At 38.4% G+C, this 24,999-nt stretch overlaps 1 protein-coding gene across 5 annotated transcripts; it reads left to right on the forward strand.

Moving 5' to 3' along the window:
* The first annotated feature begins 253 nt into the window (after positions 1-253).
* FAM149A (family with sequence similarity 149 member A) lies at positions 254-23,549 on the forward strand. Of its 5 annotated transcripts, none has more exons than XM_048078342.2 (14): positions 254-450; positions 11,233-11,343; positions 12,701-12,833; positions 13,228-13,370; positions 14,656-14,781; positions 14,941-15,117; positions 16,964-17,151; positions 18,671-18,828; positions 19,872-19,975; positions 20,192-20,416; positions 20,732-20,852; positions 21,583-21,723; positions 22,096-22,156; positions 22,684-23,549. In XM_048078342.2, exons 1-14 carry the CDS (start codon positions 254-256, stop codon positions 22,755-22,757), a joined length of 1,959 nt encoding a protein of 652 aa, XP_047934299.2. In that variant the 3' UTR covers positions 22,758-23,549. The 5 variants fall into 5 exon arrangements, with proteins under 5 accessions (XP_047934299.2, XP_047934300.2, XP_047934302.2 ...); XM_048078343.2 differs by having other exon boundaries at positions 21,583-21,711; XM_048078344.2 differs by lacking the exon at positions 254-450 and adding an exon at positions 8,621-8,796.
* The last annotated feature ends 1,450 nt before the right edge of the window (positions 23,550-24,999 follow it).

A 24,999-nucleotide genomic window follows, 5' to 3' on the forward strand; every position in this document is an offset into this window, starting at 1 on the left:
GACATTTTGGCAGGGTGACGAATGAACGGAGACCCTGCTGCCTTTAGGGACCTTTTCCCTGGCGTTTACACCATCACCGCCCTACACCACCACGCGGCCATGGGGCGCGTAGGCTCGATGGCGGCCTCCAGGCCTCGCTGCTGGGCGGTGCGTGCCCTGCCGGGCTTTGTTTGGCCTAGCAACGACCCGGGGCCGGGCCAGGACCGGGCCGAAGCCGGCCAGGGCCCCGGCCGCCCCTCCCGGGCTCGCCGCCATGAACCTGGCCCTCACCAAGCCCCGCCGCCCCCCGGCCGGGCCCGGCCCCGCCGCCCCCCGCGCCCCGGGGGACATGGAGCCCGGGGGCCGTGCGGGCGGCCGGGCGCTGCTCATCACCCTGCCCGACATCGGCGAGGAGGCGGCGGCAGAGGAGAGCGACGCCGAGGAGGGATCCCGCAGCCCGCGGAGCCCCCCGTGAGTGCGAGCCGGGGAGGGAGCGGCAGGGGGAGCGCCCCCGGGCCCGGGGGGTGCCCCGGTCCTTCGGTGTGTGCTGGGCGGTGTGGAGGGAAAACGCCCCGTGCCCGGCTTGGAGAGCTCCTGAGTGATGTAGGGGGGTGTGTGCCGGGGGGCTCACTTCGTGGCTGTTTGCTGAACCAAAGCAGAAAGGTTTCCTAGAAAATGTAAAGCAGAATAGCTGCCTAGAATCTGTAGTAGTTACACTGTTGCATTGGAAGTGTATTTTGTACTTCCCCCCTAGAAAAAATACTAATAATGGATGGCTTCCACGTAGCAGAATATTTGTGTTACAGTCCTCAGGGTTTCCCCTGGCAGAGAAGCCGTGCTCATCCCCGTGTTCACGGTTGATACAGTAGGTGTGTTAGAAGGTAGGCACCTGTCCAGTGCTTTTGGAAGCAGTTTATGGGCCTGATGTCCGCGAATGCATCTGGTTGTGAACCTGCTGATAAGCTTTAGTAACAACAGTCTCTTGAAAGGCACTGTCTGCTCTGTTTTGAGGAGAGGAAAAAAGTGGTTTTTCATATATATATATATATTATTTTTTTTCTCCTCGTGTCTTTTTAAACTGATCTCCCACCGATTTCAAGGAATGACTGTAGTGCTTGTGTTGCAAGGTATAAAAATTTGATCATCTTCTGATTTATCTGCCTCTTCTGTGGTTTTGGAAACTTCGAGCACATCATCTGTTAGGCACCCCTCTATTCCTTTAACCATGTTTGTAGCCTTTTTCTTAGTGCTGCCTGTCCTTGAGATGCAGGGACCAGAACTGCACACAGTAGTCTCTTTGGGGAGGCAGGAAGGTTTTACATCACAGCAAAGAGATGCTTTCCATGTCAGTCTCCTTCCTGGTCTGGACCAATGTGTTGTTGGTGGCTTTGGCTGTCACTGCATATTGAGTCTGTGATGACTCCAGGATTGCTTTCTGAACTGTACCTGCTAGTCCCAGTGTCAGCATCATGTAAAGGTGATGTAGCCTGTTTTTCTCTGAATAACCATTGCCAATGGCTATTTGTAAATAAACACTTTTCTAAAGGTATTTGTACATTTATTTTAGCAAATAATAAATGAATTGAGATACTGTAATTGCCTGATAGCTAAGCTATGTAACTTGTGAGAATAATACAAGAAGGGTAACATCCTCCCTGCTGTGCTGCTTTTATTTCCTCCTACCTCCATCTAAAGTTGTGGGTTTTATTTCAGAACAAATTGTAAGCTCCTTCAGGCTTAACATTTTTCTGCATTTGTTTAGAATAGTAGCCTTTCTGGAGTAGCGGGATTAATGTGGTTTGAGGTGTATTGACAGAGTTCTGTTTAAAATGTATTTGATGCTTTCTATAAATAATATTAGAACCAAGTCAGTGTTTGTCTGTAATTTCCCACTATTTTATTTTTTATTTAAATACCAAAAATAAAGCTGGGTATAATGCTGTCTGAGCTGGTATTCCTGTTAAAGGGCTGATTTTTTTTTAATTGTTGAAAAAAATAAAGGATGACACTCTTAAACTATTTGCTTGTATTGGGATGAAGAATAAACCTTATTACATTAAAACTGGTTGGTGTGCAGCAAAATGCTTATTCCAGGTTACTACCGAAACACTTCTAACTGATATTCCCTCATTATTCCATAATCGTTATACTTTTGTATGCATGGCGGCATTTCAAATATTTTATTCATAGCAGTCAAGCTTATTCTGATAAAGTATTGTCTGTCTTGAAAAAAAAAACCCACAACAAAAACAAACAAACCAAAAAAAAAAACCACCACAAAAACCAACCAACCAAAACCACACACACACACACACGCACACACAAAATGCAAACCAAACCAGAAGGATGTAGAAGGAATAAGATACATCACTTTGACAAGGAAAGTCTATACCTCCACATTAGCATTTTTTAATTAGATGGTTCCACTTAAGTTTGTAGAAGAAGTATCTCAATTAAATATTGAAAACTTTAGTATTCCTTGCCTACAGTTCAGATTTGAATTTGTGAGTTGCAGAATGCAGTGTTATGTCCTTGATAGTTACATGTAGGAAGTTTCTGCTCACCTGAACAAAATTCCTTCGTGACAAGTTTTATTGGTGTTTAAAATGTTTGAGAAGACATTGTCAATGACTACTGCACTTTCATTAATGGCAATTTAACTAGGAGTGACTGGTTAATAATAATAATAAAAATCCATATTTTACTTTTTTTTTTTTTCTTTAGTTGCTGACAAGTCAATAACAATCAAGATGACTGAGAGAGCAAAACAGAGAAAATCTGGCACTGATTTCTTCCTATCTTTCCTGGGTACTCTAAATATTTCAGTCCCTCAATTTTCTCAGCTCTGCAATGACCAAAATTAGTCCTAGTACAGTATAGGGCTAAACCATAGCAGTAGTTTATAGGATTTTGTATTTACTGTTTATTTACATATTGATTTCATATCCTTCTAATCCCATTGAAGGAGCAGTAATAGTTTTTTTTTTTTTTTTAAAGGAGAAAAGTCCACCTGCACTACTGTTGTTTTGTGAAAAACAAACAAACAAAAAAGCTATATAAGGTCACATTATCCTTAGGAGGATGATGTGATACCTTATGCTACACTTACCACAGCATGTTGGCGACATCAAGATATACCAATTCCTTTTTAAGAAACGTGATTATTGGTAACCTAAAACATTGTGATAACTATGGGAGATAACAGCTATTAGATGATCTAAAGATAAATCGGACAAGGTTTTAGTTATGTTATTTAGGAATGGGTAATATTTTGTAGAAATTGCTTGAACTGCTGTACATATTTCGGGACAGTTCTAATGCCTGAAGAACATGTCTGTGAATGTGGTACAAGAAGGGTAGCTTTATCTGTGATGTAAAAATGTTGCTGCCTACTGCCAGATTTTTTGTTTCTCAGTAGCTCAAGATTTGGCCTTCAAAATGATGACCTTTGAAAGTACAGGTATAGGCAAGTTGATGAGCTGCAGAAGAAAATGGAAACTCTGCTTCCCTGTCTCCTGTTTTAACCATTAATAGGAATAGATCCCTTTCATGTTGTAATGCATATTAACCTATACAGAGCACTGTAGCATTACTTTGCTTCTCATTGCACTTGTTGTACTGATCTAAAAGTGCAAATGCAATGATGTGGTGTTTTGCCTCGGTCATTTTTTTCATTGCAAATAAGTGTAAAGGAGCTTAGAGGTATTATTTTTACATGATACTACTGGTCAGGATTTCAGCATTCTTCTAGATGGATGGAATTAAAAGTAATTTTTAGTGTTTCCTAGTATTTTATGTAATTATAGTTTCTTGGTAAAGTCTCCTGCAGTTTCCAGCAAGTAGCTAGTCAGAGAATAAATGCCAAAAATGCTAAAAACAAAGAATGCCAGTTTTCTTCAAAGTGTTTTTATTGCTTTCAGATGCCCAGAACCTACCTATTACCTTTAATAATAGGCTGTGTTGTTTAGGAGAGACTGGTGTTATGCTTACAAACGTGCTCCATTTCTGAGCCAGCACTCCGTGAGTGGGATCACAACTGTCAGTGATGGAAAGCAAAAGAGGAAGAGCCCAGGGTTATTACTATTATTTACTGGCAGCACTCCTGCAATGTCAGGTGGGAGGTGCTGCTGAAGTGTGTGGAAGCTGGGATCAACAGGAAGGGAGTGATGTTGGATGGCACGGAGAGTAGGCTGATTTGGGAAACTGAAAAACTTTGTTGTTTCTAAGTGTTTGGCTGTAGCAGGTTTGACAATTTTCTTTGGTGTTTTTAGCTCACTGGTGGTCAAGGTGCATTTTTACTTTACAGAAAGTGACTGTGTGCACGAGGGATTTCTCATAGATATACAGCAGGAGACTATCCATCATCAGTATGTAATCCCTCTCCTCTGGCCAATAGACCTCTATTTCAGCATATATACATAATGAGCAGTTGTGTTTTAAAATGAATCAAATGTCCTTTTTAATGCTTCCTGATATGAAAGAAATGGAGTCTTTGGTCCCAGAGGAAAGAGAAAGGTGCTTTGTATACCTTAGCATATACAGACTAAGGTCTCCACGTGCTTGCATTGCTTGCATACCGCTGTGTACTGTAGAGCTGTTTCCATGATCTTCTTTCGTCTGCATAAGTCTGTTATAAGAAAAAACATCAACTGAGTTTTCAAATGTACACGAGTAATGAGAAGACATGGGGGAAGCCTTGTGGACCACTTCCAAGTGTTTTGTTAGGCTGCTACTCTCTCCCTGTCTCTGTTTGCAGACACTTGATCCTTCAGCAGTAAATGCCTCCTATCAGATCTAAAGAAATAAAACACCTTCTCTAAGATGCTAATTAGCATTCTTTATTATTGTAGTTAATTAAGATGATAGTATTTTTCTTAATGTTAATTCATAATTTATATTAAAAAGTCAGATTTACTTCCATAAATAAAAGCAGTACTTAATATGCATATTTTGCTCTCAGAAATTGTTTATTTTCTGGAACCAAGTATTATACTTGTGTTTTCATTTTCACAGTGAACCAATATTAGAAATATAAAATATATGTATTTATAAAATACTCACCAAACCCATGCCATGTTAAAGGCTTTATAATTTTGAAATGCATTCAAAATTTGTAGAAGAATAAAATGAGTGTAGTGTATGCAGATAGTTTTAAGAACTAAGCCTAGCTTTAAAATCAGAAGAGCATGTTGTTTCTCTATCTTATAAAGACAGGAGCAGGGTGCAACAAAGGTCATGGTTGCAAGAGCCTTAAATCTATTTCAGGTTTCAGTATGAAAATGCCTAATACTAAGCATTCCACCTAGGTGGATGTAGTACTGCTGTCCACTTAAGACAGTGTTGTACGTACAGCATGCTATTCTTATTAGGGTATTAAAAATGATGTCCAGTTTTACCTTATTCCACCTCTTTAGAAGTAGCCCTGAAGGATGATACTACATGTATGCTACTGTTTGTGTTGTCTGTGGTTTTAAAGAGGTTACATTCTCTTCTATTCACTCCAGATACAATGTCAAATGACGACTGTATCCATAGGGCGAGTAGGTCTTGGGTAAAACAGGTGCAACTACTGAATGCTGTGTGTAGGAGGCTGTTGTGGAGGGCGAACAGCTTACAGATGGTCATGCTGGAAAGCCCCGAGGAACCTCTGTGCTTTGGGATTCGGGTTCTGAGAGAACCTTCTGCCACCTGCAAGCAGAGAGGAAGGGTGATTTGGAGCCGCAGGGGGGCTCTTAACATGCTGCTGGACAAGACTTTTTTTTTTTTTTTTTTTTCTTAAACTCCCTCATAGCTGTTATGCAGCTCCCCAAAGCTGAGACATAAAATCTCATCATTGCCTTCTTGGAAGCCATTTGCCTTAGACCATCACCATTGCAAGCCATTGCAGAATCACATCCTGGTTAGGATGTGTATTGATTAGCTGTGTCACACTGATGAGTGATGATATTCATTTGGCAAAATCTTTCAAGATACCTCATCTTTGGAGATGAAGGCAGTATATTCCAAAGCTATCTTCCTTTTGAATCAGGCGTGAATTTCATGATTATTTAGGAAAAGATTTTTAGCTTCATATGAAGGTAATTTGCATTGGGGCAAATTATACTAATTTGGTCTGGTCGAAAAGATTGTCACCTGAAAAATCACTAAAAGTTCAATTGTTGGAACACTCCTGGAGAAGTCTAATTATCAAAGCATCAGTAATTCATATATAGGTTCAAAGATACTAAGTGCCATTTCTGCAAAATTGGGTGGTATGATAAAAGGCTATCAGAAGGAAAAATTCTGATAAAGATCCTAATTTTCGAACTTCAAATAAAGTCAGTACTTCCTTGAACAAAGAGCAAGATAACTGAAAGTACAGAAATGCTCATTAATAGATAAGAGAGCAAAATAAACATCATCTCTGGGTCTGGAGTGATGCTCATCAACCTACACATGCTGTCACTTTTCATGCTGCATTTTGCTAGCTGTCAAGTCTTCACAGGCTCCAGCATTTTCAGTAATAATAACGATAAAGATACTGTGTTGTTGGAAGCTTAGAAGGTAAATATTTGCTATACCTCATTCCAAGGTAGATTTTTTCCCCATTATTAAGCCATGTCATCTCTAAGCAAAGAGGCAAGACAGATATTGTAGCTGTCTTAAAACAATTTTCTGTGGTTGGCTAGATGAAAGATCTACTAAATTTCTTATGATTCTGCCTCTTTCTCTGTGCATCCATTGAAGTTACCTCAACTGAACTATTTCAAGAATGACTTTTCAAGAATTGCTGCAATTGTCTTATCTTTGATTAAGCTGAAGAGTAAGGAGTATAAGCAGAACAGGCACGGTTGTCACATACCTTCATTTCCTTTCCATTACTCCAGTAAATAACTAAAAGCTGAACCAAACTGAGTGTTTCAGCAATTCTCAGGGTCACGGGGTCTGTCTCATAAAAATGTCCAGACTGCTGAAGGAAGAATTTGGCACTGTCATAAAGTGTCCTGAGCCCTGACTGCTGTTGCTACTGAGCACTCTTCAGACGCACCTCCTCTAGGATCTGCTAATGATGTTCAATATTGTCTGTTGTACTGGGCAGTTTGTGGTCACTGAACTTGTTACAAGAGGGTAAAAATGCTCTTCTGAAAGGTCCTTTGAGTCTATTTAAAAACAAACGGCAACAAAAACCCCAATTAAATCTGTCTTGTCAAGCAGCACAGGAGAAGTGTGCCATGGTCAAGTGCAACCAAGTTAGATGGATGGCTGCCTCACCTAGAGGGAGAAGGGTGCGTGTATTTCCAATGAACTTTGTACTTCCTGTGGTATAAATGTTCAACTCAGTTGCTGCATTGCATGCCTGGAATATCATTCATCGTTCAGAAGGAAGCCAGGTCATGTTTGTTTCTTCCCTGCTCCACAGGTGGAGCAACGTTAGCTGGGGGAGATGCAGGAGGGCCCGTTTGTGCAGTGACGATGAAGCAGTGTGCTGTTTGTAATTAATTTTGTGCATTCTGCTCTGTGAACATGACAGTGACCATGAGTGGTCTATTCACTTCCAGGAAGCTGCTCCTTGAAGGGGCTCTGTGTTGTCAGTAACCCTTTAGACAGGAATATTTAAGCAGGCTGGTTTTATGGAGTAGCAAGTACAGCTTCCGTTTATTATTTCACTTCAAAGAAAGGGGAGAAATAGGCTCCAGTGGTGATTGACCCAAATCAGTGTAAGAAAGGATGGTGTGATTCCAAAATCACTTCATTCCAATAGATATACTTATGTTAAAGGGAGCTTGTATTTTGATTTTTATAGTCTCATATCGATGTTTTCTATAAATCTGTCATACACCTAATAGTTATCTCTTGGTTATACAAACTGTGTGTGGGACGGAGCAACAGTCGGAAAGTGAAAATATGAATGAAATGAATTGTATCAGGTAATAAGAGGAAGCACATGATGTTGTGAGAGTATGATGGATTTAGTATGTTTACATTTGTTACAAATCACACTTGCAAAATAGAAAGGAGCATGTAAGGGAGATGGGGGATCTGAGAAAATCAATTCTTTAAGACAACGAGGTGGCATGTTTATTAGAGATATTATATGCTGTCCAAAATGTGATCATGTATAGTAAATACTTCCATCAGAGGTTGAAGCTAAAAAATAGGATGTTACCCATCTGATAGAGAGATCTGATGAGCATGCATGATAGTAAAATTAGTAAATTTTTTCTCTGTTCATTGATTTCTCTAAACTCTGTTTGAATACTTTTTGGCATCTCCTTTTGTAACGCTCTCTGCTTCCAAATTAAGGTAGTAATAATAATGTACTCCTCAATTTCTTATCTATACATTTATCATTGTCTTGGTGGGGAGGGAGAAAGAAAAGGCTTGGCTTAGAGAAATGCAGTTGGTATTGTGTTTTTTCCTATTAACTTTTTTGGTATAAATTGGTGGAACAGGGTGGAAAGCGTCCTTTCACTGCAACGCGCTACACCTTGAGCAATTCGGCACAGCTCTGGCTTCACGTCTGAGGGAAGGCAGCGGGGCAGTGACTGCCAGATTTCTGTGCTTCCCTGAAAAATTATGTTCTGCTGCCACTGTCACGCAGACCAGTGGAGCAACCGGACTTTTACCTAGTGGGGCGTTTCCAGGCCCTCTTCAGCCCAAGGAGTAGGGGGGGAGGCGAGGCGAGGCAGCGCGGGGCGGGCCGGGGGGCGGCGCGAAGGCCTGGCGGGGGCTGCTGCCGAGCCGGTCAGTGCCTTGCCGTGCTAAGCCGTGCCAAGCCGTGCCGAGCCCCATGAGCAGGGCCAGGGACGCTGACCCGCGGGGGCTCCTCGTCGTGGGGTGAGTGAAGGGGCCGTGGGGGGGCTGGGTTTTGCAGCTGGGAGATGAACGCCGCTGCCTGCTGAGGCGGAGGCTTCCCGGGGTGCGTGCGGCTGCAGGGACATCGGGGAGGGCCGGGGAGCTGTCAGGAGCCGGCTGCTGCTGGTCCCAGAGCTGGGGAAGGGTGCTGTGAGGGGGTTTGGGGGCTTTCTGCAGTCAGTTCGTGGCCCGGCTTCTGGTGTCATGTGCTCCCCGGGGTAACACGGGTGCGTGCAGCGCAGTGATGCAGCAGGAAGGCTTTCTTGCTACATCTTACGCACCGCACTATGCCATCTATAAGCGTCTTTTCACAGGGATGTTATTGGTGGTATTTCTTGTTTTGTGCATCTGTAGCTTCAGGTTGCCTTTGAAGCCACCAGAAAAGCATTTGAGATTCTGTGAAGAATCAGGATATAGATCCTTATAGATCCAGCAGATGTGGTCAGTGGGGCTCCTAAAAGACTTGCCAGTAAATGAAGCAGCCAGGATGCAAGAGGGAAGGTTTCTTGCCTGGGCAGGTCACTACAGTAGGAAGCACATAGCTCCTTCCTCCAGTGGTGTTTCATAGAGGTCTGCACTGGGTCCTGGGCAATTCAAGCTAGTTGACCGGGTAAGGGGGTGAGCAGTGACGTGAAAAGGCTTCGTGGTGATACTAAGCTGTGGAAAGGCACTAAAGGCAAGAGTCAGCTATGAAAAAATTAAGAAAGACCTTGGAAAACTGCCTGGGCAATAATGTGGCAAATGAAATGGCAGAGATGGATGCACAAGGGCGGGGGAACCAGCTTCCCACGTGGCAAGGTGGGCTGTGGGCTCACCATTATTGCCGGCGTGGTAGGGCTTGGTGTCAGGAAACATGACGTTTTCATGGGGCTGGGCTCTGCCACTCTCCGTGGGGCCCCTTGGTTCTGACAGTGGCCCAAAGCAGATGTGCAGGGATGAGGGAGGAAGGTCAGAGCAAGCACACAGAGATGCTTTCCATTGCTGTCGTCCCAGCCTCCAAGGATTTGCAAGTCAAGGTGTTTATTCCCTGATGAGAAGTTCAAACGTGTGGTGGGTTTTTGGAGGCTTATTAGCCAAGACATAGGAGTAGGATGATGTGTGACATGATTTGTTTGAGTAGGCAGTTGGATTTTGAGGTCTGTATCTTTGTAGTCTGTGTAGATGCAAGGCAAATACAAGGGATAGGAGGAAGGCTGAGGAATCCCAACTGTTGCAGGGCCAGTGCATAGTTCTTGGTTAAAGAAATCGAGAGAACTCGTAAACTGTGAGCTGTTTCCTTACAGTTACTCATTCACAAATGTACTTTGATGCAATCATGCTGCTATTCATGGTTATGACTTAAGGATTTTATGGAATGAAAATAGGTAGTTTCACAGGTGAAGTAATCTGTTACTCTAAAAGTGTTTCTGAGCAACATTTTGACACATCTGTATATATTCTGAAGAGGTGGATTTAGTTTGTTTAGGACGGAATTTAGTGGAATTACAGAAGTGTATAATTATTAACAGTGTCAGCTAAAAGTCTTTTCCTCTCTTAAAAGGTATTCAATTAAGACTAGTAATAAAGATGGAGATACTCCTGCTCCTTACTGCATTTTATTACTCATCAGTGTGGTTTGAAAGATATGGTTTCAAAATTTGAACAAGTGTTCAGGTATTGGGAGAACCAAAAAAGTCAGGTTCTAGAATTTATCATTATTATTATTATTATTATTAATATTATTTTATGCTTCAAAGGCATAATAATAGAAAGCCTTTGGCTTGGTTTTATATTGAGCCCATTTGTATATGCCCATGTTTCTTGATGCTGTACTAACCTCTCAGTTCACTTAAACAGAACAGCCACGCTGAGTGTTCATAGTCTTAGTTAAGACCATTGTTTGCTTGGCGCCATATATATAACTTTTTATGCAGATGTACATCTGAGAAAACTGGCTTTGGGTTAATGGTCAAACAGAAACACAGTTAAGTAATTACTGTATGGACAATTGCTATTTTGTGCCTTTGCTCTGTTCTGGGAGTAGTGAGGTGCTGCTGCTTCATTGCAAATGAAGCATTTGCATGTGCTTCATAGCAAAATTTAAAGTGCAAAACTGAAGTAGAATGCATGTGAAGTAAAATAAGTCTCAAATTACATGTAAATAAGGTAAAATAAAAGCTATTTTAAAACACGATAGTTTCAAGCAAATGTTTATCTACGATGAATAGGATTGTCACCTGGACATGGCCCTGAGCAAATGGTACCAGGTACCTACATGGTCTCCAGAGGTCCCTTCCCACCTCAACAATTCTGTGATTGAAAAATTCAAAGAGTTGCTGTTGTCTTTTTCCAGTGGAGGTGTGAGTTTATTTAATTTTATGAAATTATGTCTTTTTTTCTTTCTTTCTTTCATTTTTTTTTTTTTTTTTTTTTTTTTAGGAAGGGACTGTTCAGAGGTTCCACAAATCAGTGTCTTTCAGGAAAGAGTGGAGAATCTCTTCCAGCAGTTTTTGAAAGAAATGTGCAGGAAGCCATCGATAACTACACTTGGTATGCATTAACTTCTGAATAAGTACTTCATTAATGGAATCTTGGCTTAAATATTTACTTCAAGATTGGTATTAATTTTCACCAGTCATGCTTTTACTCATTCTCATGGATGACAGTTAAGAAGTAAGGAATTTGATTTCTGAAATTATTTGAATTTGCAAGTAAAACAGCAGTTTAATCAGCTGAGATAGCTTTGTTCAGGATTCTAAATATTAGTCATGTTTATTTTTATTTATTTATTTATTTATTTATTTATTTATTTTTATTTATATTTATTTATATATTTATTTATATTTATTTATTTTTTATTTTTTATTTAAGAGTAAGAAAATGTCTGTTTACCTTTGCTTTCCATAAATTACTTAATATTTTGTATATTTCCTGCTTAGAATATGTTGCTTTGTTTTCTCTTTCTGCTTCTGCCAGCTGAGTAATTCCTCTTAATGTATAGAAATGTGCAGATCACACAGAATTTAGGGTATTAATTGACCTAAACCATTATTTAGTGGGCTTGGATTTTACTTGTGGTTTGTGTTACGGGCTTGCATATTTTTAGAGGATAATGAAGGGCAGAAATTAAGCCTGGATGGGAACTCAGACTTCATGGTTAAATGCAAATGATGCAAACCAGCTTTGCAGGTCAGTTAACTTTCAAGAAATTTCATTCCAGTTGACATTGGTTAGGATTTGCCAGGCCCACGTGTCTGACTGCCCTGGCTCTCGCTGCATTCCAGGGTTGGTGGTGGCTCGCAGGAACCAACCTGAGCTTTCTGAGAAGCTGCAATCCCAGACCTCACGTTTTAAAGTCTACCAGGTCTAACAGAATAAAAGCCACTTTGTATGGATATGTAGCTCCATGCTAATTGAAACATTTGTAGAGACTTAATGCTTGGTTTTACATCATTTTCTTGTGATAGCTTCTAATGGAGTTAAAGAGGGCTTATGTTATCTTTAACAGGTAGTTTTTGTGTGTCCATTAACTGTACTGGAGAAAACAAAATAATTGTTAGAGGTGGAAATGTAGGTACATCTATGTGTCTGTATGCATGTATTGGAATATCTGTGCATGTTCTAGAGTGTCATTATGGTTACAATGGTATACATAAATACAAATGCATAATACAGTAGAAGAAATTGCCTTTAAGGCACTAACTGGTACCAATAGAAGCATGTACCCATTGCACTGTACTTAAAAGCATACACTTAAAACTCTTTACATCAGCTCTAATAGCATGTCCTGAAAGTCATGCACCCAACAGGAATATGTATCACTGTCCATTTATGGGATCAGTTGCTTTATTTTTAAAATGTTTATATAGAAAACCATTTAATTTTTCATTTTGTCTTCTTTTCACAGTGAAACGCTTTCGTCGCTTTCATCCAGTGGTCATACAACACCCACAGACTTGAATAATTCTTGGTCTGGAATAAAAAGCTGTACTACAGGGTTATCTACTGAAAGAAGTTCTGTTTACTCCTGGAGGGATGATGTACGTCACAGAAGCTTTTACAGTTTACTTTAAATATTCTGGAAAAGATTATTATTTTTTTTTTCAGAAAATGGACATGCAGCACATGTCCTATTAGAAGAGTTAATTGCTTTCAACCATAACAGCCTTCTGATTAAGAATATCAATTGAATATTAAAAAAGTTTTGTTTGCAAATTGATAATCAGTGCAGTTGATATGTTTAAAAAAAAAAGAAGAGGTTATGCCACCTACCTCTTCTTTTTGTACTGCAGCATATGAACTATGTCCGAAGCAGGTGGTCTGAAGATCCATTTTGAGATGCCTAGCCAAGTCTAAGTTGTCCTGTTCTTCAAATATTGTTTTTTAATATCAATATGTGTGCTTGCTGGCAACTATTATTTTTATTATCTATAGGAATTTGATAAAGCCAACACACAGAGAGTGCAACAGCTATTTTGGGATATTGATGAAATGCTGTTTGAAGGAAAAGTGACCTCCCAAACTCAGAGCCTGCAGGCAGAATGTGCAGACTGGGTTGAGCAGTCTCTTCATTTAAGGTAAGGAAATTTCTTGCTGGTACTTGTTTTAACCAGTTATCACTCTAATTTGAATTTTTGGGCTATCCTCATATGAACTGCTCTTGATGTATTGTATCAGTAACACTTCTGCAATCAAATGTGGATCTCAGGGACTGAGCCGTGCCATTGTTAAACAGTAATTCTGGGGGGTGGTGCACTAAGCAGTCAATGTTCTTTATTCTGATTAATACAATGATTGCAAACAAAGATATTTTAGCAGGATGTAAAGAGAAGATGATAATGCACCATTTTCATAATGACTTTTTCTAGTCAAAGAATACATCTTATAAAGAAACATTTGTTTTTACTGTAAGTGAAGGCATACTGTGAAATCCCAAGAAATTTAGTGCTAATTCTTTTACTGATTCTTCCAAAAAGAAATAAAAAATGAAGGCAACCACATGCTTCAAATATGCTGCATGTAGGCTATGTACATCAGTGTAAAACACTGTATGATATTAGCCCAGCAACACCTAGTGAACAGATACAAGGATGCATATATGATTAATGAGAATTGTTTTACATAGAAGTGAAAAATGTCCAGGTAGGGCAATGACTGCTTCTTACAGCACAGAGGACAGAAGTCAGTGTGGAACTGCTGTGGACTGTTCCTGCCTTCATAAATGATGGCATGTCATTCTTAGTGAGGTGTGGTGTCTCTTGGCTGTTGTAGACATAGACCTTCATGTGCCTATATTCTAGTTAATAATTTTTTAACACCATTAAAATGAATTTGTCAATAACAGTGATGTTTTTAATGCTTTTATATGTATTTACTAGTCATAAGCCTCTGCAAATTAAACTGAAATCTACTAAGAAAGCTTGTCATACTTTCTTAGGAATAAGAGAAACTTATCAAGTGAATCTGAGGCAATTTTCACTAGCGTTAATCCATGTTTTCCCATTTATAGATGCTGTAAAAGTGAATAAACATTCATAAAGTGTAATTATGAATAAACATCCATAAAATGGAGAATGATTTTTTTACTTCATCTACCTTTATAGCAATCTGATAAGCTTGACTTTATTTGCTCTTAAAAGCTGTACGCTAGCGTCTTGTCTTCATAAACGAGCTTAACTTTAATGACTTAAATACTGGGCAGTGTATTGTATGGCTGCTCCATACTGTGCTTATTCAAAGCAATTTTAATTAAGTTATGCTTTTACATTGCCTACTGTTTACAGATATTTGTATTTTTGATACTTGCACCTGCAGTGGATTTCCATCTAAGATCTCTCTCTCTCACTCTTCTTTTCTCCCCAGGGTTATAGGAAAGCAGCTCCTGTTGCCAAAGGACGAAGGCTTTCAGCATTTTGAGAGCCCAAGTGATAGCTCTGTGAACGCTAAGTGTTTACCTGGCCTCCGTGAATGTACTATCAATATAAAAGAGTATGTTATTTTTTTTTTTTTGAGTTTCATTTTGATCTTCTCTTTTCAGAAATTTGTACAAATATTACTTGTATATTACTGAAACATTTCAGTATAATTAAATATGCGCTTTCTTCTTTCCTTGAGTATTTAATTATCATTTCGTTGATATTTTTTCAGGCTCTGCATTTCAGGCTCTAAACTGATTCCAACAGCACCTCCAGTACATAAATCACTAGATTTAGTTTCCACTATGACTTCTGCCTCTGACTCATCCATGTATTCATTCCTGGAAGAAGAAATCTATGATGTGGATGGAAAAATAGAAGAATACCTTGCCTTTGACAACAGAGAGCTGTAAATAACAGATATATGTATTTCTGAATATCATGAAAAATTCTCATTAAGTCTGGTCAGGGTTCATAAAATGGGTTTCTCTTCTGTAAAATATGGTTCCTTCTCTACTTGTATTCAGTAGCAGAATGGTCAAAGCACTCACTGGGCATGTGGAAGATAAGCTATGTTGTCTTTCTAGAGGTTTAAAACTCACATCTCCCCTGTCAGAGGAATATGCCTTAACCACTAGTTGTTTTGAGGTATTTTGTACATGGAGATTAAATAAAGTGACTAATTTTGAGACAGGGAGTAGAATGAAGGAATCCCCTTTCTGCAGGTGAGTGCCTTGACCACCAGGTTGCTTAGGGTCTTTGCACTGGATGTGTTTTCAGTCTGCCCTAATGAATCTTAAATCCTTTTTTGTGGAGCATAGAACATCTTTACAAGAAGAGGCACAGGATACAGCCAGCATTTAGAGCATTCTCTTGAGTGATGAGTAATGCAAGTGTCTTCTCAAAAATGCAACCAAGTTTTCCCGTGGCCTGCCCAGTTGAATTTTCAAGCAAGAAGGCAAATGGGCAGAAGAAAGACTGTAACAGTCTGTTTTCTAAAAGACCTCTGTGAGGGGGAACCTTTAGTAGAGCACAAAGCATAACTTTTTGTGCTCAAGCTCGAGGCACTTATAGGAAAATACATGGTTGTTCTGAAAAACTGAGGAACCAGGCAAAGGGAGATCCAGATAGACTCTTTTAATCCTGTTTTTGAAAGAAAGGGTGTGGGCACCTGCCTTTTTGGAAGCTGAAAGGATTGAAAGTCCTCCTAGAAGTGATGTATCACTTTGTTTTACTGAGTAAGCAAAAAGCTTGGGAGAGGGACTCAGATGAAGGTGTGTTTCTCTACTCTGTGCCTCCTGTTATCATATTTCTTGTTTTGTTGTTGTGATTCAATCCTGAAATATTTTTATTCTTCCTAACTAAAACATTAGGCATTACAAAGTCTACTATGAAAATAACTTGGTCATTTTGTGAGTTGGACCATACAGACAAGTCTCAGAACTCAGTCTTCAAATTGCAGTCCAGTTTGAGGAAGAAGTGACTGAAAATAGGAAGGGAGGTAGTAGAAACCATTATGAATTTAGGATCATCCTTGTAATCTCAGAAAAAAATGCATTTCCTTAAAAGGAAATATGATAGCATAATATATATATATGTGTGTGTGTGTGTATATATATATATATATATATAGGTTAAATCTTTCTTCCTAGGAAATGCATTAGAAGACCAAATTAGGAAATGTTGCTACACCATAATTCCATATGTAGATAGGAAGAAAAAAAAGTAACTGTCCACACGGTAGGGGAAAGGAAAGAGGTCATGGGCTCTGGTATTCATGTGAGGCAGCAGGAATCCTTTAAAGTTGTTTGGTTTTGATCACTAGTGGAGTGCTGTAGATATATACAGGTACACAGGACCTGATGTAAAAGAAATATTTTGTGTGACGGTCCTCCTGCCAAATGCAACAGACAATAGTTCCTTTATGGTAAAAGGCATAGGATTTAGTCTCAAATGACTAAGTGCCTTCCTTCTAGAGTTGTTTCTTCTAGAGCTGCATTTCTTTCTGTTGTAATACCTTGACTTTTTTTATATATTATTATTCACTTGCAAGCAAAAGAAATAGAAAGCATGGTATATATTCGATTGGCACTGTTTGCATAGCTGATTGGTACGTTTGATTTTCTAATTTTTTTTTGTGATCTACATCTGACTATTTTCTTCCATATGTATGTTTCTATTTATTGAGTATGTTAGAAAGAAAAGAAAATAGTCAAAATCCTTGGTAATTTGTTTCAATTGGCTTCATTTATTAGTGATGAGAGTTTGGAACAAAAGAGTACACATCTTGCTGAGAAGAGGAGTAAGCATGGCATTCCCCCTGTTTCTCCCAATGCCTGTATCAAAGATATTGTGGCTTCTGAAGTATTTGATCATATCTGGAGCAATGTTATTGGAATACTGGAAGAACTGATTAAAAAAAATTGGGAAACCAATATCACAGGTATATGATATTTTTAGATATGCTGTTGATACAATTTAACTTGACAAAAATATTTTTTCCCTTAAATAAAGCTTGGGAAATCTGAGTATTTTAAGATAGCTGTGTTTGTAGTACAGCATTATAATGTATGTAATGCTTTACTAGAAGCCACCCCACAAATGCACCTGACAAAATAATAATTAAAAAAACCTACTATTTTTCAGTGAATTTTGCTTTAGAAGTGTTTTTTAAAAAAGGAACAATATTGACCAAAATAACTCCATTTCTGGAGACCATTTTTTGTTGTTGTTGTTGTTTGGTTGGTTTTAAATCATAATCACCAATTGGCACTGTTAGAAGGGGATCACTGACAACATGGTCTGAATCTGGGACCTAAGAATCAAAGTCTTCTAATCCTCAGTGTTTGACCTTTGTTAATAAAAGGAATCCTTAGGTAGTCAGATTGTTACAGAGAGAGACAGCCTTGCTGACAGTGCAGGAGTTCAAGAGTTTTATGTGGGATGAAGAAATGGTGATGCGCATATATATATTTATATATAACATTTATATTATAATATATATGCATATCCTTTGGAGTACTAACAGACTGTGGTCAAGAAAAGCAAAAGCTAGGAAAACTTAGTAGAAGTGAAACTATTCCTCGGTGTGCATACGTTATCGTTAGAGGCTGAGGGAGAGTTTAGTTCTTCTTTCAATATTTTTTAAAAGGACAATAGCAGAAGAATATCTGGGTGTAAGCACTGGAAATTACACTCGGCCTCAAATTTAAGTCTAAAAAAAATAAGAAATGGCAGAATTTCTCAGAATACTTTCAGCACCTGAACTTAATGTTTCATGTGTTACCAAAGTAGAAAACGGTTTTTCACACCACAAGTGTGTTTTTTAGGTTAATGTTATAGTTTGGAGAGGACAGCTTAGTTCCTTTATCTTTATGAAGGGCATCACCTTGTGACAAATCCATAGCTTCCCAAATACCAGAGGGGTTGGAATAGATGATCTCTGGAGATCCCTTCCAACCTCAGCCATTCTGTGATTCTGTGATTTGAGTTTATAATAGAAATAAGATGATGATGTATACCCCCCTCCTGAAAAAGAAAGTATTTAGCTGCTGACAGAAAAGTATAGATGCAATAAACTATTCTTTTTCTGTCAGTAATTTTTTTTCTGCTTAAAAAATTCTTTGGGAATTTTAAAATAAAATTCTAAGAATCTTTATAAGTACTTTTTAAAAATAACAACAACAATAAAAAAAAACAAACTTTATCCTTATAGATCAGCTTGTTCCTCATTGTCAGAGAAATCATAAACAAATAGGAAATGTTTTCAAAAAAACCCATCATTTATGGTAGATTTTTAAATATCATGGCAACTTAAATATTATGGAAACTTAATAAGAAATTATTTACCGTGAAGTTTCATATTGCTAGGATCAGCACATTCTGTCTGTTAGGATATAAAATGGCTCTTATTCCCTCTGTTTTTTTTTTTTTTTTTTTTCTTTTTTTTTTCTGTTGTACAGAGAAGGACAAACAGGTGGAGAAACTGAAAGCTGTTACATGTAAACTGCCACTTTTGCCTGTTGGTCGAGTTACAGCAGATGCTGGCAGTGTCCCCCTTTCCAGAGGCTCTGAAGCACGAAGTGTATCTTTTGGATCTCATTCTGTTTCATCACTGCAGGTAAAAATAACCTCAAGCAGCATTCTGGGAAGTTCATTAAAGTACTTCTCTCCCATTATTGCTTGTTCCTATTTTGTGGTTCCTAAGGGCACCATTACCACTAAGATATTGCTGAAGTTGATTTGGAATTATTGTTTTATTTATTTTTCTTTTCAAATTGTATTTTGTAAAAGTCTGTATTCCCTCCTGAGAAAACAATTCTGCTTTTATTGTGGTTGAGTCTTATGCTCTTCGTAGAATTAAAATAACAAATTCAATTTCCTCCCTGGACTGCAGGGATGTGAAACCGCAACTTCAGTTGCTGTACTCAAAACCCTGTGTGTTTCAGACTCACTCCTTTTCTTTTCCTTTGCTTCTTTCAAATGAGGACTTTGCAGTACACCACAGTGTTGGCATTAGAGCATACCTGTCTTCATGGAAGCTTGTATTTGTATTGGTAAAATACTTTTGTTGTTATTCTGCTTGCTGCCTCCTGCCTTGTCCATTTGCTCCTGTTTTGCACATTTTTGTTCTTTTCCAACTGCTATTTCTGTGGCTTTTTTTTTCTTTTTCTTTCTGTCTGTGCATTCAGTGCAAGCAACTTCATTCTATTCCATCTGATCTTTTTCAACACTTGTTAGGTAACAAGATAAGAAACACAGAAGAGATTGCACAGCACATGCCCCATTGGCATGCTTGGCTCTGTAGTGGTCCCAGCAGCCAAAAGAAGTAAAATGCTCAGATAAGTAATGCTCAGACTCAGTGCCCCAGAGTTGGACTGTGCTGAGGGAAAATGGAAAGTCTGAGAACTGAATTCCAGTTTCAGTTGAAGCTTACATTGCAAATTAAATTTCAATTCAATAACTAATTTCCCCAACTTCTGTTTGTGTGATTTTTTGAAATAAGCAAAACAACGTATTTGCTTCACCTGCTACTTGAATTCTATCAAACCTTCTTAACAGAAGCTTCTCTAAATAAACAAGTAAAATATCTTTTAAGTATGCGCTTCTTGCAATCTTCCCTCAGAAAAAGAAAATTTAATGCATATTTGTTGCTTTTACTAGGTTCACCGTTTCTCCAGCAATTTCTGTAGTGATTTGAATGGTGTGATGACAATTCAAGCAAAACCACTCCAACAGAGGCACATTGCCACAGCAGAAAAAATACAGTAAGTGTTGGTATGAAAATATCTAAAATGCAGCATAATTCAAATAACATGAAAGATGTTTTGCAGTTCTAAAAAGGCATCCATCTTTGTGTGCATCACCAGTGTGACAATGTTTAGATTTGCAGAGGGTTACAATGATACTCAAGAAATATAAGAAATACTTTTACCTTTTTCTCCCATCTTTCCATATCTCATTCTCCTTTCTTTTTTTGCTAGGAATGAGCAAGACAAACCACACAAGAATGGCTCCAGTGCTCCAAATTCAGTGCGCACTAGACTGGGGAGAATTGCTGATAACTGTGTTCTCTCATCATCTCGGGTACTGCTGGCATCTTCTAGGAAGCTACCAAGCCATCGTAGGTTACCTTCTCTCACTTCTGACCAACCCTCCTCAAAAGCTCCTAATATGTACAATGATGAAATCCTTAGGGGGACTAAATTGTGAGTTTTTTCATTTTATTTTTTGCTTTCCTCAGAACTTTACTGAACCTTCACCAGTGAAGGATTTAGCAAAAACCTTGAAAGCTAGCACAAGATTTTTTATTGATACTAGAATTCAGAGAGAAAAATATAGCACGCAGAACTGTGTTTTTTGAGGAGGGGCACTTCTTTATTTTTTTGTTTCTGTGTTAAGTGCTGTTAATTTCTGTAGCTGAGCTCTATTAAGAAATGAACTGCTTAATAATTTCACATTACTACAGTGAAGAAGCTTTAAATGTGAATTTTCCTAAAAGAGAATCCCTTAAAATTCTGTAGGGTTGCTGGCTTGGATCATTTATCTTCTGGTGGTGCACATACAGCCCGAAACAAGTTACCACCAATAAACTCAGAGGCTGCTGAACAGTATCTTTCAGTCCCTCGATTACAACAGAGCTATGTAAGTAGTGTTCGTTTTGTACTTGTAAAGAACTTCAGGCTGTTTGAAAATAAGCAAATTGTTCTGCATCACTGGTTGAAATGAGCAATTCTACAGTTCATGCTGGTTATTACTTAATACCTGGTCTTAATGTGCTAATGTGTAGTACATTGGGGTACATTTAAATGCAAGAGACACCAGTTTAAAGGCTCAGGTTAAAAAAAAAAATCATAGTAAAAACTTTTCTCTGAAAACGGAGTAAAAAAACTAAACAAATAGCCAAACAACCAGATTTGTATTTCTATGCATCCGGATTTAAATAGCTCTTTTCAGTATTTTGTTCTTTTTGTTAGTGTGTGAGAACTAGAAGATAATACTGTCTGGAAATAATGTAAATCAAATTGATTCTGGCCTACTTATGAAGAATAGAAAAAATAATAAGTAACAAGAACAGAAGTAAATTGGCATTATGATATTATTTCACTTCTGAATACTGTTTTGAATTGAGACACAAGTACAGTTGTTTTTTTCTAATATAAGCCTTCAGGGTTTATAGACTGGTATATAGGTAAAGGCTCAAATCTGTATGAAAAACATGAGTAGGTTTAAATGACTTTAATTCAGTGCTCTTGGTGAGTGAGAACATATTTTTCTTTTCTTTTTCTTTTGTGCCTTTTTGTATGGCAATGAAAACATTATTTTAACCAATTCAATCGCTGCATTCTCTCAGAGCTCTCTTTAATTCTCTCAGCATCGAGGACAATATGCTTATAGCAGAGTATCAAGCGCAGTGCCTGGCAGTACAGAACAGCAGCCGCTCAGAGAACGAACTGTTGTTATTGATCAATTTTCAAGGCCCAACACAACTCATACATTCAGGGTATGTTACAGTGTAAGTACAGGCATGGAAAAGTAAAGAAGTGTCCATTTGATTTATGCCCATTGTTGGTCTATAGAAGGTCTCATTAACTGGGTGTCTCCTGATTTCCAGTGTACGTGGATTCCTGCTCCCTCTACACAGCAGGATGTTAAAAGGCTTTGGGAGAATATGAACATAAAGCAAGGCCAGCGTATGAGGAAGAGATTTCCTCGGGTCTAATGTCTTAAACAGATCCTTTCAGGCAATCTGCATGGAAGTGTGCAGTTTTTAGTACTGCTTGGTTGGGCTGACTGTGCTGGACTAGACCGTAAAAAATAGATTGTCAAACCATTTCAGCAGGTAAGGATACCATACCATCTAATAGTATTTCTTTCCTTTTTACAGACAGACACACCTCAGAAAAGATCACTGACTCCCATGGATTTTGCTAACCGTAGAGGGACAGGTAAGGATTTTTAATAGGTAGGCAAAGTAAAAATCACTTGGAAGGTGAAAGGTCAATAAAACCTACTAACTCATTCTACAGTGGAGAAATAAAGTGCTCAGGGAGAGCACTCATCTCATTATAAAAGAATGGGTGTACTTGGCAGGATCTGTTGTGCCTTGTTTTGAAGTTCATTTTCACTGCTTGGTCTGAGATGGCCCAAGCTGACTGCTAAGAACCCTGAAAAGCATCTTTGGTTGTTATGCCATGGGAGAAAATGATGTCCCACTCCTCTTATACACTGAAATCTCAATAAAAATATTTACAATTATGACAAGGTTATTTAAGTGCTTGTAGGTAACCATTTTTGTTTGGAAGTTCCTTGAGTTTAAATAATTATCTGATTGTAATAATTATATAAAAGGTGCTGTGAGAATAAAGATGGATCAGCAAATACTGATCAGAGCAGGCTGATGGTAGTAACTCATATGTTGTATGGGAGTGTCTTTCAGATTCTACCACAATTAACAGAGTTTTATATTTTTTAGGCTCACAGCATTACTACAAATCCTTTCAGAGAAATCCTCCAACCTCACGCAAGAGATTTCAGATTGCTTCTTAACGTAGCTTAGAAAGAAACAGAAGCCTTCAGCACTGAATGGAAGATTAAAGTGCTTAATTTGCCAACTAGTATCTTGTGTGGCAAAAAACATGCAGTTTCTGCGGAGCCTTGTGATCCTCCAGAATGCCTGTATTGACTTGTTCTAAAGTTGTCTGACCAGAGGTTAGATTAAAAATTAGAGCAAAATGAAATAAATGGTTGAGATCCCAGAGTTTCAGGTGACTGCTCTTTTTGTAGTCAAGATGCTGCTTCTGCACTTTCTTCTCAGGCATTCCTTCTCTTTCTGCCTTTCCTTAAGGAATTGTTATTCTACGTATAGAAGCAAATAAGTTATGTTCAGGCCATGAAGTCCTGTTCACATTTTTTCATATTTTCTCAGTGTTAAAGATGTTCCGGTCCACCCAGACATCAGTCATATATAAAACTTATACTTTTAAGCAGGAGTTTGATGCATCTCCTATTTAACTCCTATTTTTAACATTTCTGCATTTTTAGTCTGTCTGCTTATTATAGTTGCTCTCTTGTAAATATTGTCTGTCCCTAATTTCTACTTTTCCTTTAATTCTTTTGATATGAAATTAATTCACTGTTTCTTAAACAATTCTATGTGTCATTTACTGGAGAACTGCTAGGATAAACTGTGTTTACAGGAAGCTGTGTTTTCCCTGTCAGGCCAAACATATTTGTAGATCCTGAATAATTGAACCTGCATGGTGACAATTACTTCTTAATATTTTTTATGAAATATTGTCTGCTACTTTACAAATTAGACTTTTTTTTTTTTTTTTTAAATCCAAGCCTTCACCTTCAAAGTTTTAACACAAAGATATGTGCTTATTAATGAAAGCATTATTTCATACTTCTTTGTGTAGGCCCAAATGGGAAGGTCAAAGAGGAGGTTGGAACTGTGTTCTGCCCAGAGATCACAGCCTTGATCATGTCCCTGGGTATTAGTACTGTGTGCATGCACAGTGAGTGATTCATCCTTCCATCAGAGCCAGCAGTTTAAGTGGATGTGGTAGAAGAGCTGTTGAAAACAAGGATGAGAAAAATTTAGTTATTTGCCCAAATCATGCAGTTAGAAATAGAATCGTTTTTTTCCAGCTGGAAACTAATGCTATTTCTCATCACATTTTTTTTTTTTAAATAAATGTTCAAGTATTGGTAATCCAAGGAAAAACATTTTGTAATATATATATTTTATATCTGTACTTTTATGAGATTTCTGGTTTGTATAAATGGTCATCAAATGCTGTATTCTTTTGAGTAAATGAAAGCGTTTTTCAATTACTTTCCTGGTTTAGTGCTTTTTCCTTTGGCTACACAATTTATTCACTGCTGGTATTATGGTATAGTATCTGAGAAAGCAGAATGCTTTCGCTTTGGAGCTGCACATCAATGTGATTCAGTTTGTTCAAAAATCTCAGGTCTAAGATTCCATATAAGTTCAAAATTCAGTATTCTCTACAGGTGTGTCTGAAACGTAATTTTGCTCTTGTGAGTGCTCTTTCCTGTGTATAAACATGCACAAGACTATGTAAATGATGGTAAAACGTGTCCTTTACCATCATGTGGCACTTAATGGCAACCCAGAGTTTAGGTTGTGGAATAAATGAAAAGAGGAGTATGTCTCTGTTTGGTTCTATGATGGCAGAAGTGGGAGCTGCCTCAGTGGAGAGATCATCTGGCACTTTGTGAAAGAGTGAAGGTTGCTGACCTCTGCAAAGCCTTGGAATAAGTTACCATAGTAAATTGATAATCGGGCCCTAAAATTCCTCTCCAAGGATGGGGGGATTCCTGAGCCTTTCAGCATTGACTGTGTGTTTTCAAATGAAGGCATTGTGGTATCTTATTTGAGCAGGTGAAGGCTGGTGTGTACTACACTATGACTTTTGTTCGACGTGAATACCTTCTACTCAGCTTTAGTTCTGTTGTAATCATGTGCATGTTGAGAAAGAGTGGAGACCTTCCTAAGAAAAACTGTTCTCTATTGCAAATGCTTTGTAGTGATTGCTAAGTGAGCGACCAATTTGTCTTTCTTACCCTGACTGCTGTGTGTTTTTTGTTTGTTTGTTTGTTTGTTTTTCTCCAAAGAGATGTCAAAAATCTGGTATGCCTTGGCTGCAGTAAAGAACTAATGTAAAGAACATGGAACATACCATAGTTTTTCAGAATACGTTGTGTACTTTTCTTTTGACGTTCTGTCATATCAGATCCACTTTATCCTTGCTTTGCTTTAGGT

The sequence above is a fragment of the Anser cygnoides genome, chromosome 4 (assembly GCF_040182565.1).
Source record: "Anser cygnoides isolate HZ-2024a breed goose chromosome 4, Taihu_goose_T2T_genome, whole genome shotgun sequence".
NCBI lineage: Eukaryota > Metazoa > Chordata > Aves > Anseriformes > Anatidae > Anser > Anser cygnoides.